This window comes from Meleagris gallopavo, chromosome 10, assembly GCF_000146605.3.
Source record: "Meleagris gallopavo isolate NT-WF06-2002-E0010 breed Aviagen turkey brand Nicholas breeding stock chromosome 10, Turkey_5.1, whole genome shotgun sequence".
In the NCBI taxonomy this organism is placed as follows: Eukaryota; Metazoa; Chordata; class Aves; order Galliformes; family Phasianidae; genus Meleagris; species Meleagris gallopavo.
In genome coordinates, this window is record NC_015020.2 from 8,587,297 (window position 1) to 8,602,513 (window position 15,217).

Genomic DNA, 15,217 nt, shown 5'->3' on the forward strand with positions numbered 1-15,217 from the left:
ACATATGAAGAGAAGGAGATGCAGAATACTGTAAATCTCAGACTAACGTTGCAAGTCCAAAGCAACCAGTTCAAGTGAACACACAGGGAGTAAGCTTCCAAGTTCTTCTATCTGTGCTTTGAGGTCTACAGAGATGACCACTGGATTTGGGGAGAAGACATCTGATGGCTGTTATGCTTAGGAAAAGAGCTAAGCAGGAACGTGCACCTGCAGGGAGCTGATGTAGGAGAGGAGAAGGCAGAAAGCTCCAAGTGGAGAAACCAGCCTCCGTTACTTGACTGAGTGGCGAGAAGTGCATCCGGTGAGATCTTTTGCAGAAAACAGTCCGTTGCACTGTTTATGGAAAAAGGTATTGCGTGGAGCCTGTTTGGTCACGATCCGCTTTTAAACAGATTATTCAGAGAAACAGCGTAGATTTGAAAATTCTCCTTTTCACGACAGGCAGTTATTACCCTAAATCATGAGATTCTCTTCAAAGCTTGGTAAAACCTTTCCTACTTAACCTGTGACTACTGGAGATTACATCAGCAGGTAACTTAGATAGCTTTCACAGTGAAACTTGCATAAAATTTGCTGTATTTTTGTACACACAAACACAAATCAGTGCTCAACTCTATACTATGTTAAATATTCTTAAATTTTTGAGAGCAGAATGTTTCTGCGGGGCCTACGTATTGCAAATTTGATAGTTTATCACATGGTTTGAAGCAGTGAATTACATTGGAAATACACCTAGAGTCCACTGCATTGGAGAATACTACCAGCATTGTAATGTGCCCATTACAAAATGGGCTGGCGATTTTTAAATAAAGCTGTTGTATTTTGAACATCATGTGTCAATATTGAACAGAACTTTCGGTACGTCTCCAGCATTTGATACTTTTTTTTTTTAGAGTATTTTTCTTTATTTCAAGCAATTTCTTCCAGATTAAAACTTTTATTTAAGCTAATATTAAAAATGGGTTGAAACAAAGGTGTTTTAAATCACATAAACAACTCGAGTCTATTAACATTTAATTTTGAATTGCCAGTGTTTTCTAACATTTAATTTTGAATTGCCAGTGTTTTCTAACATTTAATTTTGAATTGCCAGTGTTTTGAGAGGACAAGAATAAAATTGTGTCCCATTCTATCAGTTCATTTATTAACATTGGAGTATAACTGAAAATTTCAGCTTCAGGTCTCTTCTGGTAACTGTGGTCAGCATCACCATCTCAGCTTTCACCATCTACCATATGGCAAGGAAAACAAGCATAATTTTTGCTAAAATTCTGTAGCGACTCCAGCACAATCCTTTTCCCTTTCTCCTCATTAAAAAAAAAAAAAATGTCAGAACTAAGTGTGAGCAGAGAATATGATCTCTCCAAACAGTGGAAGAACACATTATAAAGTTTGTAAGAGAAATTCATTATTGGGTGACAGTACATTGATTAATACCAACTACCAGCAAGGCTGAGATGATGCACAAATCCCCAACAGACCAAGGAGTTCCCTTCCTCCTCACAGCACTGAGCTGTCACTCAGGAAAGACTGTTCAAAATTTACACAGTGCTGAACAGGAACAGTCTGAACAACTTTAATTCAAGCCTTGATCAAAGCAGGTTTACCTGCTCATGGGCAGCTCGCTCCACCTTCCCCCCAAGTATCTATAATAATTTTAATGTGTGTACCTGCTACTCCAATATTCAATTTATCAGTGTACTCTTGATTTTAAAATGAGTACTTTTTTTTTGTTAAAAATCAGAGCAAAATATCTAGAACAAAGATTTTCCACAGGCTTATATATTATGTTTATTTTATACCCATTACTTATACAATTTCAATGAATAATATGAAAACAATTATTCTGCATCCTGTATAAAAGTATTTTCTCATCTACCTCTTACTTTCTATATTAATAATTTTATTTAAAGCAGTTTCAATAACCCAAGGTAGAAAGAGATGCAGAGCACAGGTGACAAGACTTGCACACATTGTAGGTGCAAAACCTAGAAGTATGGATTAGCAGAATCTTGTCTGAAAGCCAAAAATGGCAACAGAAGTTAGACAAAGTAAAATTAACCCGTGACACTATACAACCTTTCAAAATCTACAGTAAGTAACTGAAGAATTACTGTGATAAAACCATTTCCTGAAAAGCCTTCAAACACTGTCAATCTCTGTCAACACCATGTCCAGAAATGCCTACTGGAGTGCTCTCTCCCTCCTCCCTCACAGTGCCACTGGGCTAAAGAAATGTTTCCCTCCCACTGCCTTGACCACACATATGTTGAAAGATGCCAAAGATTCTGTTAACTCCTCTACTTAGCAATTACCTACAGCAATAAGATGTAGAGGGTCACCATTCCTAACTCAGTAGCTGCCATCAACCTGGACCAACTCTTAGTGCACTTACCCCAGCACTCTCGCTCATTAGAATTCCTGTGAAAGCAATAGCCTCTTCCTGAAGAAGCCTTGATCAGGTGAAAGGAAGCATCTCCTCTTTATCAAAATTCCTAAGATGATCAGCTTTGTCACAGGTAACCTCCATATCTAAATCTCGTTTGGTCAAGAATGAAATCAGGCCCCAGACCTGAAACAGATACTTAATGCTTGCTAAGACCGGTCTTCACATCCACTTCTTGAATGGGCAGGTGAAGACTGCTGGGGATTAAAAATGGGAAGGGAGCCCTTACTTTGGCCATTTTATCGTAGAGAACATATAACCCTCCCCAGCTCTAAAGAATATGTATAGTCAGACTAAATCATACACTTAGTCTACTTCAGTGGCACTGGAAAGAAGACAGAAGCCACTGATTAAAAAAAAATTAAGCAGCAAAAGAGACCAGAGTGTACTATTCAAGCCATGATAACCAAAGCCACTTCTCATGCATTTCTTTAATTTAGCTCCTGGCTAACAGTTTCCCATCTGCCATCCCCATAACCTCAAAGAAGAAAAAAGAGAGGGCCTTAAGTGAGCCATAATGTATTTTCCTCCCAAGGCCCCCAGCACTTCTTCCTCACATAAAGAAGAGACAAGGGAAACATTTCCAGTCCACAGATGAAAATTTTAACTTAATCCATTGTAAAAATGAAATACAGAAAAGAAAGTAATATTAAAAGCTAGTCTTTGATGTTTTATTTTAGTGTTATTCACTTCCTTTTATCCTTATTCTAGAGAAGGGAAAGGGAAGAGAAGAGTGTTGTTCATGAACTTGACAGCACTTCATATACAATCAATTTCATTCTTTTCTTGCATTTCTTGATTCACAAAGCAGCATTATGGCATCATTCCTGTGCATTAGTTTGTAAAGGAAAAGGCTGAAGACACAGTTTGTTCCTTGCCTATGGCTTCAAGAATGACACATTTCTCAATAACAGAAGCTGAGCAGAAAATAGAATTGAAGTGGTAGTAGACAGGTGAGGACTTGGTGAGGAATAGCATCAGTGTAAGCATAGTATGCTTACACTGAGGACCTACGTACACTTCTGTGGATAATCTGAGGTACATATATACACAAGTAGGTGTGATTTGCATAGGAAGAGTCACATAACTATTCAGTTACTCCATTTCACCATTCCAACAAACGTTCGTTTTTTTAATGTTTTATGTAGAAAAAGAAATGTTTGAAAGTTAGTCATACCAGTTTTGATACCTACCACATTACAGATTAGGTTAACTGACGCACTTCCTACTGATACTCATTTTCTCCATAACTATTCATGCTTTTTTTCAACATGTTAATTTCAGTTTTCTCATTTTTTTTTAAGCATCTATGTATATTCTTAATAACTTGTTTGTTCTCATTTTAACATTCATTTCCTAGCTGCTTTACCTCTTCTGTCTCAAAAAAAACAAACAGAAGAGCATTAATCTATACATCTTTATGTCTTTTTTCTGACCATCTCATAACTCCCCCTCTCTTCTCTCATCTATTTTATGACTCTCTCTATATATTAAGAGCTATCCTCTCATAAAATAATGGAGTTCTGCAAATGTTCTTGCTTCTGAAAGGAAAGTTTCCAGGAAAATAGTTTTTACTAACATTTCCTCCCCCAGAGTAACTCCATGGTATGTTCTTCTGCCATACACTAATTAAGAAGCAGCAGGGAACAGCTTCCTTGCGAATAACTGACAGACAACTTATTTACTGCAAGACTAGAGATAACCACTGACTATGTTATAATTCATCTCACCAATGGTGAATTTCAGAAAAAAAAGCAATAAGGCAGTATGTGAAAAAGAAATCTTGTCATAACGGCATACCAGAACAGAGAGCTAGCAGTACATTCACATACTCTTCTGTAACTCATCTTCATCCTCTTCTCACATGAGACAGTGCTGGTCATCCATAGCAGCATATGGACCCCTTCAATTCCCATTTTTCACACAGCCCAACCCACAGCTGTACACAACATTTTGTTTGTTAGATTTACTGAATTGCCAATGTTCACATGAAGTAAAAGAAAAAAAACTCTTGCCTATATCTGAATCTTGGATTTCTTCTTTTTTCTGAAAGTGATAAGTGAAAATTTTATTTTAAAATTAATGTATAGATCAGTCTGTATGACAAAATGCTTTCCTTCCACAGAATTTGTGTTTAAATCACAACCAATGATACAGTGCTGCATGTTTTACACAAGCTGACAAGTAATAGCAATCAGCAGATTTTCTGAACTTCCAAACGAAGAGAGTTTTCCAGTTCCTAATTCTTGCTGTAGATCTTAGCCTCAGTTTGATGCCATATTGACATCTCCCTTCCCTGCTCACATAACTCCACTGCTAGCAGCACACACTGGGCACACATAGGATAGGATCCCAACTGCACTCACAGCATCCACCTCAGGCCAACTTACCTCACCTCTGGCCAGTTCATCTTAGACTGCTTACACCTGAACCCTTAATTATTAAATGCCATCACTCTTCTTCTGTGCACAAACCGACTGATCTAATTGACCTAACGTTTCAAAATGAATTCTAACAATACTTCTGGGAGCTCAGTAAGTATCAGCAGAATATCTGTGCTGCTTTGCAAGTTAAATTCCTACCCGTTTCTATTTTCTAAGAACTAAATTTAGTCCTTCACACATTTCTGCCCACAGTGTACCACCTCGCAAGAATTTGAGATAAGAATTTCCATATTTTTTTAATTACTCGGACAGCATTATTTGAAATCAATCTATGAAACAATGTACATTTTTAGATAAAATTGCAACTACACTGTAGTGCAGAACGAAAAAACAAATTGTAGCTATAGGTGGTTGAATTAGGAATATCACATCAGCATGAGGAAACATGATTCTGTCACTAAGCTGTATGACAGTTCCTAATACAATGTCATTGTTTTCCCAACCTGGAAGGCTTGTACATAGCCAGTTCTTTCACTGTTTTGGATCTTTAATTTGCAGAAGAGAAACATCTCCACAAATAGCCAGCTTTGTACTCCAATTAAAATAATAATAAAAAAAAGAACTGTATCATTCTAGGCTCCCTGCTAACGTGCACTGCATTCCTATAATTACACCTCAGCTATCTGGCCCAGTCACAAAGCACTGCTTGGCTCATTTTCTAAGTATACCCAGCAACACACAGCACAAAGAAATTTAAATGAAGTGTGAGAAATAGACAAACACTGCAGTTGTTTTCTGAATCAGTTGATAGTATTACTGTTTTGGGACGAATGGATTTTAGAATCAACTCCAGGGTCTTAAATTTTGGGTTAGATGTAAAAGGTGTGAAGTGATTCACAAAAATAACGTGTTAAAGTGAGAATTGCTTGACCCCCCCACTCAGCTGTTCACCTGCATCACATTCTCCAAGGAGCATTCTCAACTTCCCAGTGCCTGAATAACCACAGAGAGCACAACTGTACCCAAAAAGGCAACGGAGGCAAAGAACACACAGCTATTGCTCAGACCAACTAGCACAAGCGAGTGAACTGCACAAAGCTCTCTTCATGTGTAAGCAACAGTAAAAATACTACCACAAGCATACATTGCATGTAGGTGATTTTCAGTGCTCTTTCAGCACATTAAAAAAAAAAAATATGTCTTTTATTGACATATACATTCCTTCTTACAGGGAGCACCAATGAAGCCAGCACAAATCAGAACACTGCAGCCACAGTGCTCTGACACATCAGACTCGCATTACCTAAAACAAATATTGGTAAAAATGGAGATAACGTTTAGACATTTGCTTTAAAGTGTAGCATCCTTTCCACCTGCCACTGTAGGCCACAGAAGATACACTCTAGTTAACATATTACTGACAGGATGATGAGAAAGCTCCTGTCAGACACTGGCCAGCTGGGTGTTTGAGACAAAACGCACAGCCCCAGCTGACTAGTTAGAGAAAGGCTGGTGAGGTACAATTACAGAGGCATATGACAAGCTTTCATGCTTGAGTGACTTGAGAACCGATGACATGGCTTTAAACAGCAATCCTTCCTACCTCCGGTCACAAAACAGCAATAAGTCAACTGATGCACTGTTGTAAAATCATGATTTATTCCTTTGCTTTGAATACATGAGAGTATGGTATGATGTTCTGGTAGACTACCACAGCAGGTGCACTTGGGGCCTCAACATCTAGGGCCTGCCTCCAGCATGCATAAAATCAATGTTGTAGTTCAGCCTTTCTGGAAAAGCCTTCCCCAGCACTTTAATAATTTATAGTGAGATTAAATTAAAACTTATTTGTACTGAAACTCTAACAGCTCCACGCACCTAACAAGAATACATGCAGATGTTGCGATGAGTGAGGAAACGGTGCTGTGTAAGAATACACAGTATGATATTTAGGAAAGGTCTTCTTTTTACAGTTAAAATGAAACAGTGGGCTCTGCGAATAAATCAATTCCTTTATTTCATTCATTCTTTCCTACGTTTCAAAGCAGATAATTTGTTTCTCTTCCTGAGTTTACCGTTCAAAAGCCAGAAATGGCAAATTTTTGCTGTAAATGTATCTTACAGAGCATAATTCTCAGGCTAGCCGAATCTGTCTTATTCTAACACTGAGCCTGAAGCAAGCTGTGAGGTTGGTGATAATCACATTATTAAAGCGGCTGGAAAGTCAAGCTAATAAAAGAATCAACAGTTAGGTCAAATAATGACCCAGAAGCTATGACAGAAAGGAGCAGTGGGAAGTTTCCACTTCTATCTTAGTAGTAATTGGTATGGCAAGTAGACAAATATCTCCATCAAAGAGTATTTAAAGGGATATAAACAGTTTAAAGACAGATGCAAAAAATACATGGCAACTGTAAATAAGAGATGCTTACAAAAGAACAAACGCTTGGCTAAAATAAAATACAAGCTGACAATTGAATCAAAGCCCCTTAGATAAATTGGTAATTAATATTATTTTTTTTAAAATACTATTCAACAGCTAAATGCAATAAACTTTTTTTCTGTATTTCCCTTTTCAAACAAGCATTCTTGCGTCCTTCTTTTTCCCTTTTGTCTTTTTCCAGGACTGATCCCTTACTTGAAGTAACAAAAGCATGAAAATTCATAGGGCTGCAATGCTAAACTTAGTCTTCTACCCCTCTCCCTATACTTCCCTCCTCCCCTCAATGAGGATGAGGAAAAACTAAGCACGGCCTTGAATTATGCCTTTTACTTTATCAGTCCCTGTTCTGAGATAGCGAACCAAAGCAGAACTGATAACTGGGAGGTGACATCACAACCCAATCCCCATGAACTGACATAAACACTTGGTATTCAGTTAACCTCAGAGATAAGGCACAACTCCCTTAACAGAGAGTTGCACTTAGAAAAGATCGTTCTTTCAAAAAGAGTACTATACGTATCAAGCTGTATTTTAGGAATACTGTAGTGCAACTCTCGCAGCACAACATAATCTGCTACGTTTTGTACACACTGCATAAAGCTAGCACATATATGTCATTTGCTTACTTGTACTGTATAAGGCATTCCAACATTTTAAAGAAGAAACATGTAAAAAACATATTGAATGATTCTTAGCTATTCAACTAAATTCTTCCAGGAGATCCAGAGAAGTGCTCTATTTGATTTTTAAATTCTACTGTTCTGTAAGGAAGGAAGCCTAGCATCACTCCTGTTCTGTTTATGAAAATGTTAAGGAGGTCCTCACTGAAACTCCTGATAAGCCAGCACTACTCACTTGTTTTATTATATCTCACTTCTGTAAGAAAAAAGTTTGCCTAGTCCTGTATTGAAAATGCTACATATTGTAGCAGTAATTTCATTTAAATTCAACTTACATAACATTAGAAGACTGGAAAAAATAACCAGAATGAAGTAGTTTGGAATCTGCAAGTGGAAATAAGGTGGCGTACATGAGCACAGTATAATCCTGATACTATCTCTCCTGTTGTCACAGCACAGGAACAGAGGCCAGCCAAGATGTTGAGCCTAACAACAACATGCCTTAAAACAATCCAAATGTAGGCTGAGAGTACAATTGCAAATCCTGAGAAGCACACTGACACCTGCCCACCTGCAGGACCCTCTTCCACAGGCACAGAGCTGCCATCATGATTCCTATTTTCTCACTGCTGGAGCAGTAAAATGGGAGCATCATTACAGTTGATTGTTTTTTTTCCTTTATGGCTAAATTTTTTTCTTTCATTTTTCATACCAAGATGTGCCCCAACTAGCAAAAAAATAATAAAACAAACCAATTCCATGTTTCCTTTTACTGCATTGCCTGAACTTGTACCAAACCAGGTTCTTTGAAAAGGCTTTCCCTTGAAATTCTTGATGCCCACTAGCATCACCTTATTACTCTACCACAATGCCCAAGTCTTCCCGTGGCCAGTTCCACAGGAAATAATAGAAAGAATATGGGAATTTCATAAGATAGAGTAAAATATTTGGTGCCTAAAAGATATATCACAGTATGGTAATTTAAAGACTGAATATATACATTCACTACTTATTTTACAGGTTTTACAGTTCTTCATTTGGCTTCTGATTTTATGACCTCAGGTTTCTTTCATTCCCTAATTAGTATAGACAATTATTTTCATGTTCTGCAAGTCATCATTAATGTAGTATGTATTTTATACATAACATATACTGTATATATTTAATAGTTTATAGATTATCTATACTGTATATAGCACGTGTACTATATACTTAGATATACACAGTTTTAAGAATCACAGTGAATATAATATATACATTTCTTTATGTGTATATATGTTATTCAATTGCTAATAACTAGAATTGTAAAAACTGCCAGCCTTTTATGACGGTTCTTAGTCCTCTGTCGAGTTTACTTTGGACTCAAAAGAAGTTAAAGGCTTTTAATCCACTATTTACAGTCCAAAATTTCTCACTCCTTATACACACATACTAGAAATCAGCATCCACATGTCTTGGAAAATACAAATTTTTAATACTATACCCAAACTTGTGCGTATGTGTCGAAAATAATTGTTCACTTATTGGGTAGTAGAAATAGTAGCGTTTAGAAATATAACTTCTGTTTCCCACCATAGAAACAACATAAAACAAAGTGTTTTATGGATACTTTTGAAAAGTAAGATATTTTTAGGACTGATCTTAAGCCAAATAAACTATGTATCAAATAAAACCAATGACAAAAGTAGCTTATAAACAGTCTCATAGTAACACAAAATTAATATTTGGTATATATTCGAAATATAGGGGATTTTAAAGCCTCACAGAATTCTGAAAATATTAGAACAAAATTAACACCTGAATATTTATATATAGTTTCAAAATGAAATGCAACATTCTTTTATTAAGCAGTCCACGCAGGTAAAAGGAAAGAAAAAACATCTTAATGTGGCAGTAGTCTAAAACCTTTATTAATAATAAAATGCTATTTTGAGTTGTATGCTATTATAAGTCTGAAGAGCTGCTCCAAATCAGAGCTATTACAGTATGCACTCCCAAGCCACTCTGAGAAAGATGAATCTACCTATTACCAGGTTAGGATAGCAGCTATTATTAAGGCCCCTTGATTTCTTTCAAGTAGCTCCAATGGAATAAGCCACAAGTGAATAATAAAGATCTTATAATAGCCCTTAAGAATTCTTTTTAGGCTAGAAGGCACAGAAATGAGCTCTGGAGAGTTAAAGAACTCTCATCTACTGATAAGGAAAATAATTAACCTGACTTAATGTATCTGAGTAGGTCTTATATAAATCAGACTTTTGTATTTCAAGAGCCAGACTAAAACCATATATCAGAAAAGTATGTAGATATTGTCTTATGAGTACACATGGAACATATCTAAAACCACAAAGGTCTGTAGGTCATTCTGTGAAACGTTCAATATATTCTACTGAAAAGGAGATGTGTGAAGTACTTACAGTGCTTAGTTTGCTCGAGGTAATAATTATTCTTCTCTCATGCAACATACTGGCATAAAGTTGCAGCATGTTGTTCACATCCACAGCAACAAAATACTCAGTGAGGTTTCTCTGTTTAAATAAATAAAATGTTAACAATATAGCGACAATGGTAGCTAAGAAAAACATTAATACACTGTATACCAGAAAATTTGACCAATTAATTGGTGGAAAAAAAAATATTAAGGAAATCCAAATTAAAACACATGCTCTAAAAATAATAGAATTTTAAAGCTAGTGATGACCTAGCTTTGGAGCAAGTTATTACTTATTTGATAATGCTTCTGAAATTAGAGTTGCCCACTTTTGGAATCTGAACAACAAATATGTAGCACATCAATACTAAAGTATACTAGTAACTAACTTCCAACCCAGGAACAGATCCCCCAGCACCACAGTAACTGTTCTGCCATAGTTATGACAATAAAACCACAATGTTTTGCCAGTCTCTCCAAAAGTGAGCACATGTTATTCTACTTCAAGGAAAGCAAACCAGCTTTCCTTCCAGTTGGAAGAAAAACATGCAAAAACAGCCAGCTGTGGTAGAAGGTTGTGAGTGTACCTCTATGGCATTTAATGAAAAATAAAGCCACCAGTACATTTTATTCATAGGTCAGATAATATAAAAGTGGGGGAAACTGGAAAAATAAGAGGTTGTGTCAGGTGGGTGGGTCTCTGTGTTCCAGATGAACTTAACAATATTTCTGTGTGGCACAGTACCACAGAAATACGGGTTCTGAATTAGTCCAAAGACCACCAGCAAAAATGCATAGAAAAACAGCAAACATTCATAACTATTGGGGAATAGGTACAAAAATATACCAATTCACTTCACAAGATACAAAGTGTACATCTGATTTCCTAACTTCACATGTCCATTACCTCACCTGCAACCAGAACCTCCATTGACCTCTCAGAAACAGCATACACTCCTGAATGCTAACACAAGAACCCACCGTGGCACGTACCAGCCCAAGGACAAGAGCCAGAGCAGTGAAACTCAGCTTACACTAGATGTGGAGTCAGCACAGACAGTGAGGGCTTTTAACCCCGAAAGACATTGAGGGCTTGACAAAGGAGTGAAGGCCTCAGGGCAGCACGTGCTCTTGAGGCTCAGAACTGTGACATGGCCGCCACCAACAATGCAGGTAATGCTGTGTGATCCAGAGCCACTCCTGAGCAGCTGCTGCTCCAGTTCCTTGCAGGCCATAACTAGGGGAACCTAACCTGAGGGAAAGTCTGGATGGTGACCAGAGGATTCACCTCCTTTTTGGATACATTTCAATTTTAAATTAGAGCTTCTTAAAAGAAGTGACAGAAGATCCAATGAATTAAGCAATTTTATGTAAACTCATAAATGTATTATTAATTCAAAGAGACAGAGCATGGAGTTACTCTTGGTCCATCCTGCATAGGTATTGGGAAGCTAAATTGAGAGCGTTAAGGGCCACAGATGCACCATTTAGAAATATTCTGGTCCTTCAAGCATCCCCTTTAATGGGTTGTCAGAGGCTGACGTGCAATGGTAATTTAAGTCCCCCTTATGTAGGACAGCCTTTACATTTTAGTTGATAATGACATGCTGATTCTGTTCAGCACAAGCTGTGGTAAAAAAAGTTGGCCATCTTGCACAGAACATTTCTCTGGGAGTCACAGTTATGTCTGGATTAGAGCTGAAAAGATATTTCTCCAGAAGTTTGTGAAACTTATAGCAAAGAACAAGGAAAAGTCACTGTATTATTGATTTACTAGATCTATCTCACCTCTTAACTTCTACATGTTCTATCCTCTGCCATTTTGAGCATACTGGAAGAGTGGGTATTTCAGAAACAGAGTCAAAAAATATTAATAGTATAGCAAGGCATTTAGATAATTACTTGACAATTTTCCCTCAGAATCAGCAGAGCACATCCACAGCAATGCCATTGCAAGAACCTCACTCACCCAGAAACTCAAAATGAAACCTCTCCGTTTTCTTTAAGATGAACATACTAAATACCTCCTAATCTCCAAAGTTATGCTTTAGTAGGAGACCAAAGAACATGTTAGAACAGAATTTTTCTTACAGACAGTGGAATTCAATCTAAAGGGTAAAACATGAAAACAAACATCTAAAAACTAATCCTTGTCCTAACCAAAGAGCCACTTCCCACTGTGGGCCCTTTCATCTCAATGCAACAACAGACTTCTGAGTTACCTCAAGACTCCAGCATCTCCCCTGGGTTCTCTGCCACCAGCTCAGGACTGGGCTGAAGCCCTGCTAGGAATAAGCTCCCACTACCCGCAGGTTTGGACTTCTCAGCCTACGCTTGTGTGGCTCCGTTGCCTTTCCCCCCCCCAAACTTTCCTGCATCCCTGGGACAATATGTTTGTACTGCCATTTACCCACCACAGCCACCAAAACATCTAACTTTCAGAAGACAGTCATCATGTGAAAGTGTAAAAATGCAAACCTATAAAGCTTTGTTGAATTCCCAATTTAATGCAGAACTAGAAAGCAGAACTAGAAAGCAGAACGTTAGATAACCAATTAAATACCTTCTATCTAAACACATCATAGAGGACATGATCTGACATTCTGCATTTGTACTGCAGCACTACCAAGAATTCAGCATCTACAGAACGAAAGCCTTCATTAAAACGTAACAATAATTGTTTCTGGTGTATGGTTACCATCCGTATATGAGCAGGTACAGCATGTTTTCCAAAAGCCTGAAACAATGCCTTCTTACACAAAAATTAACTGCCTATCTTGATAGCTAAATTTGCAGCTTAGCAAAGCAGTGTTTAAAGGGCAGATATTCAAACAATACTAGCTGTGTAAGTGGAACGTTTTGCATATATAGCCCCTATAAATGCAAACAAAGTAATTATGAACAAAAGGCAGACAGCAGTGCTCAAAAATGCCCTGTATGATGCTTTAACAATGCATGCAAGAGTAACTTTACTAGCTAAAGGTTATAATAATAGACATCAATCATATTCTAAAAACAGTCACAGAAAAATCCACCCATTGATAAAAGCAGAGTACAGCCCTACTCAAAGAACGAGGCTTATACTTCCAAATTTCTTAAAAAGAAACTGCATACTTACACTTTCAGGGATTGTTGGCAATCCAGTTATATCAGGAGTAATGAAATACAAGTGCTAATCAATGGGAAAAAAATGAATAATTTAAATTCGGCTTGGCAAGTAAAATTATTTTTAAAATATCTCACATTCAGGATTTCCAACCCCATCTTTGTTTAAGCAAATAGCCATGTTTCCAATAGGATTCTTACTATTACCAGACAAAGAACTAAGCAGATCACGTCATGAAATCACAATTTCTGGCTTAACGCAGCACACAAACCAAGTGAACAAAACACTGTACTGCTGTTAAAATGAAATTAAGCCAGTTTTAAATGTGTCATGTCAAAGTAGCATTCATTGGCTTTAGCACTGGTTTCATAAATTTCAAGCACAAAAATAAATGTTAAAAAACAAAACGTAAATTTAGAATGAGTAAGGAAAAGTCATTTACATGACAATTAATGAGAACAGTAATATTACTGCTTAATATACAGCCTCGTCTCTTTCCAAAGATTTTCAAATCCAAAATGTGCTAACAGAAATCCAAGGTCTGACAGCTCGACATTCCACAATCATTTATAAAAAAACATTCGCAATTTTAAAATCTTATGTTTGAGGCCATTTAGAATGTAAACATAAAACGCACTAAACTGAAAACAGATGTAGTTTAGGTTGTTCTCCTTAATCCAGTGCTTTTAGGAGTGAAGTACAGATTTAACTTCATAATTTTAAGATATCTTTCATAATTACTCTAAATCTTGAAGGACAAAAAACCTTGAAGTAGATAATAATTAAATGTGATAATTATTGAATTTTTAGCTTTTGTTACTTTAAGGTTTTTTTAGTTTTTCTTAAGATGTCTGCTTTTATACTGTATATTTTTTTATCATTATTAGCAACACAAAAACAGTTTTTAAGTCAAACTTGAAAAAGATACAACAAAACAAAAAAGCGTCTAAGATATCGTGTCTTGTGTTCAAACAAGAAAATATATTAATACAATATAATCTGTGTAGAAAGCTCTTATTAAACCAGTTTGATACATTTAATAGAAAATTTTCTCCACATATTAGGTCATTTGGCAATAGCTAGAAAAAAAGAACAAAAAAAACAAAAAACATCACTAACTCAAAAAAATCCTGGAATGTCTTGTGCAAATGCAGTGTCGTCTTTTTTTTTGTGCATCAGCAGGAAAAACTACTATTCTGTAGTCAGGAATAGGAAAACACTTAGATTAATGCAGTACATTCTTAAAGAGTATGATGAGAAAATAGTTTTCTATATGTAATAAGATTGCAGAAAATTTAACAACAGATTTTCTGATTAATGGATTTAATAACTTGGACTAGTAATTATTCATCGTTAAGAAGTTAGTAATATTTCACTCACTGAACAGAAAAGGAAGTTAGAGCTATGAAAAGCAAAGACGCATTACTGCAGCCATTATGAACCATTAAGCAACAAAAATAACATGGTATGGAGTCCTTGCACATTTATGAGAACTCCCTTAGGAAGATGCATATGACCATGAAAGACATACTAAATTAATAGTTGCTGTCCCATATAAAGTCTTCTGTAAAAAAAGGAAAACTAGAAAATGCAAACTTTGTTAAGTGTTTGATTTTGGTTATGCTCCGAAATTAGATTGGTTTAAACAGAATAGGTAGGTTAATACTGCTCTTTTAGGCTATAGACAACAGCACAATTTCCAAAAGGTTAAGTATAAATAAGCCTGAAATCAGAAAACATATCCTATAGCAAGTAATCACTACTTTAATTACAATAGGTTTTAGATA

General features: G+C 36.5%; 1 protein-coding gene across 1 annotated transcript in view; it reads right to left on the reverse strand.

Moving 5' to 3' along the window:
* Nucleotides 1–15,217, reverse strand: part of DENND1B (DENN domain containing 1B) — a gene marked incomplete at its 5' end in the record, with an annotated part of 92,133 nt that overhangs the window by 12,279 nt on the left and 64,637 nt on the right. Inside the window, 2 exons of the mRNA XM_019618367.2 lie at nucleotides 10,311–10,421; nucleotides 13,443–13,496. Of these exons, the coding sequence (XP_019473912.1) occupies nucleotides 10,311–10,421; nucleotides 13,443–13,496 (165 nt within the window). The remainder of the gene's footprint in view (nucleotides 1–10,310; nucleotides 10,422–13,442; nucleotides 13,497–15,217) is intronic.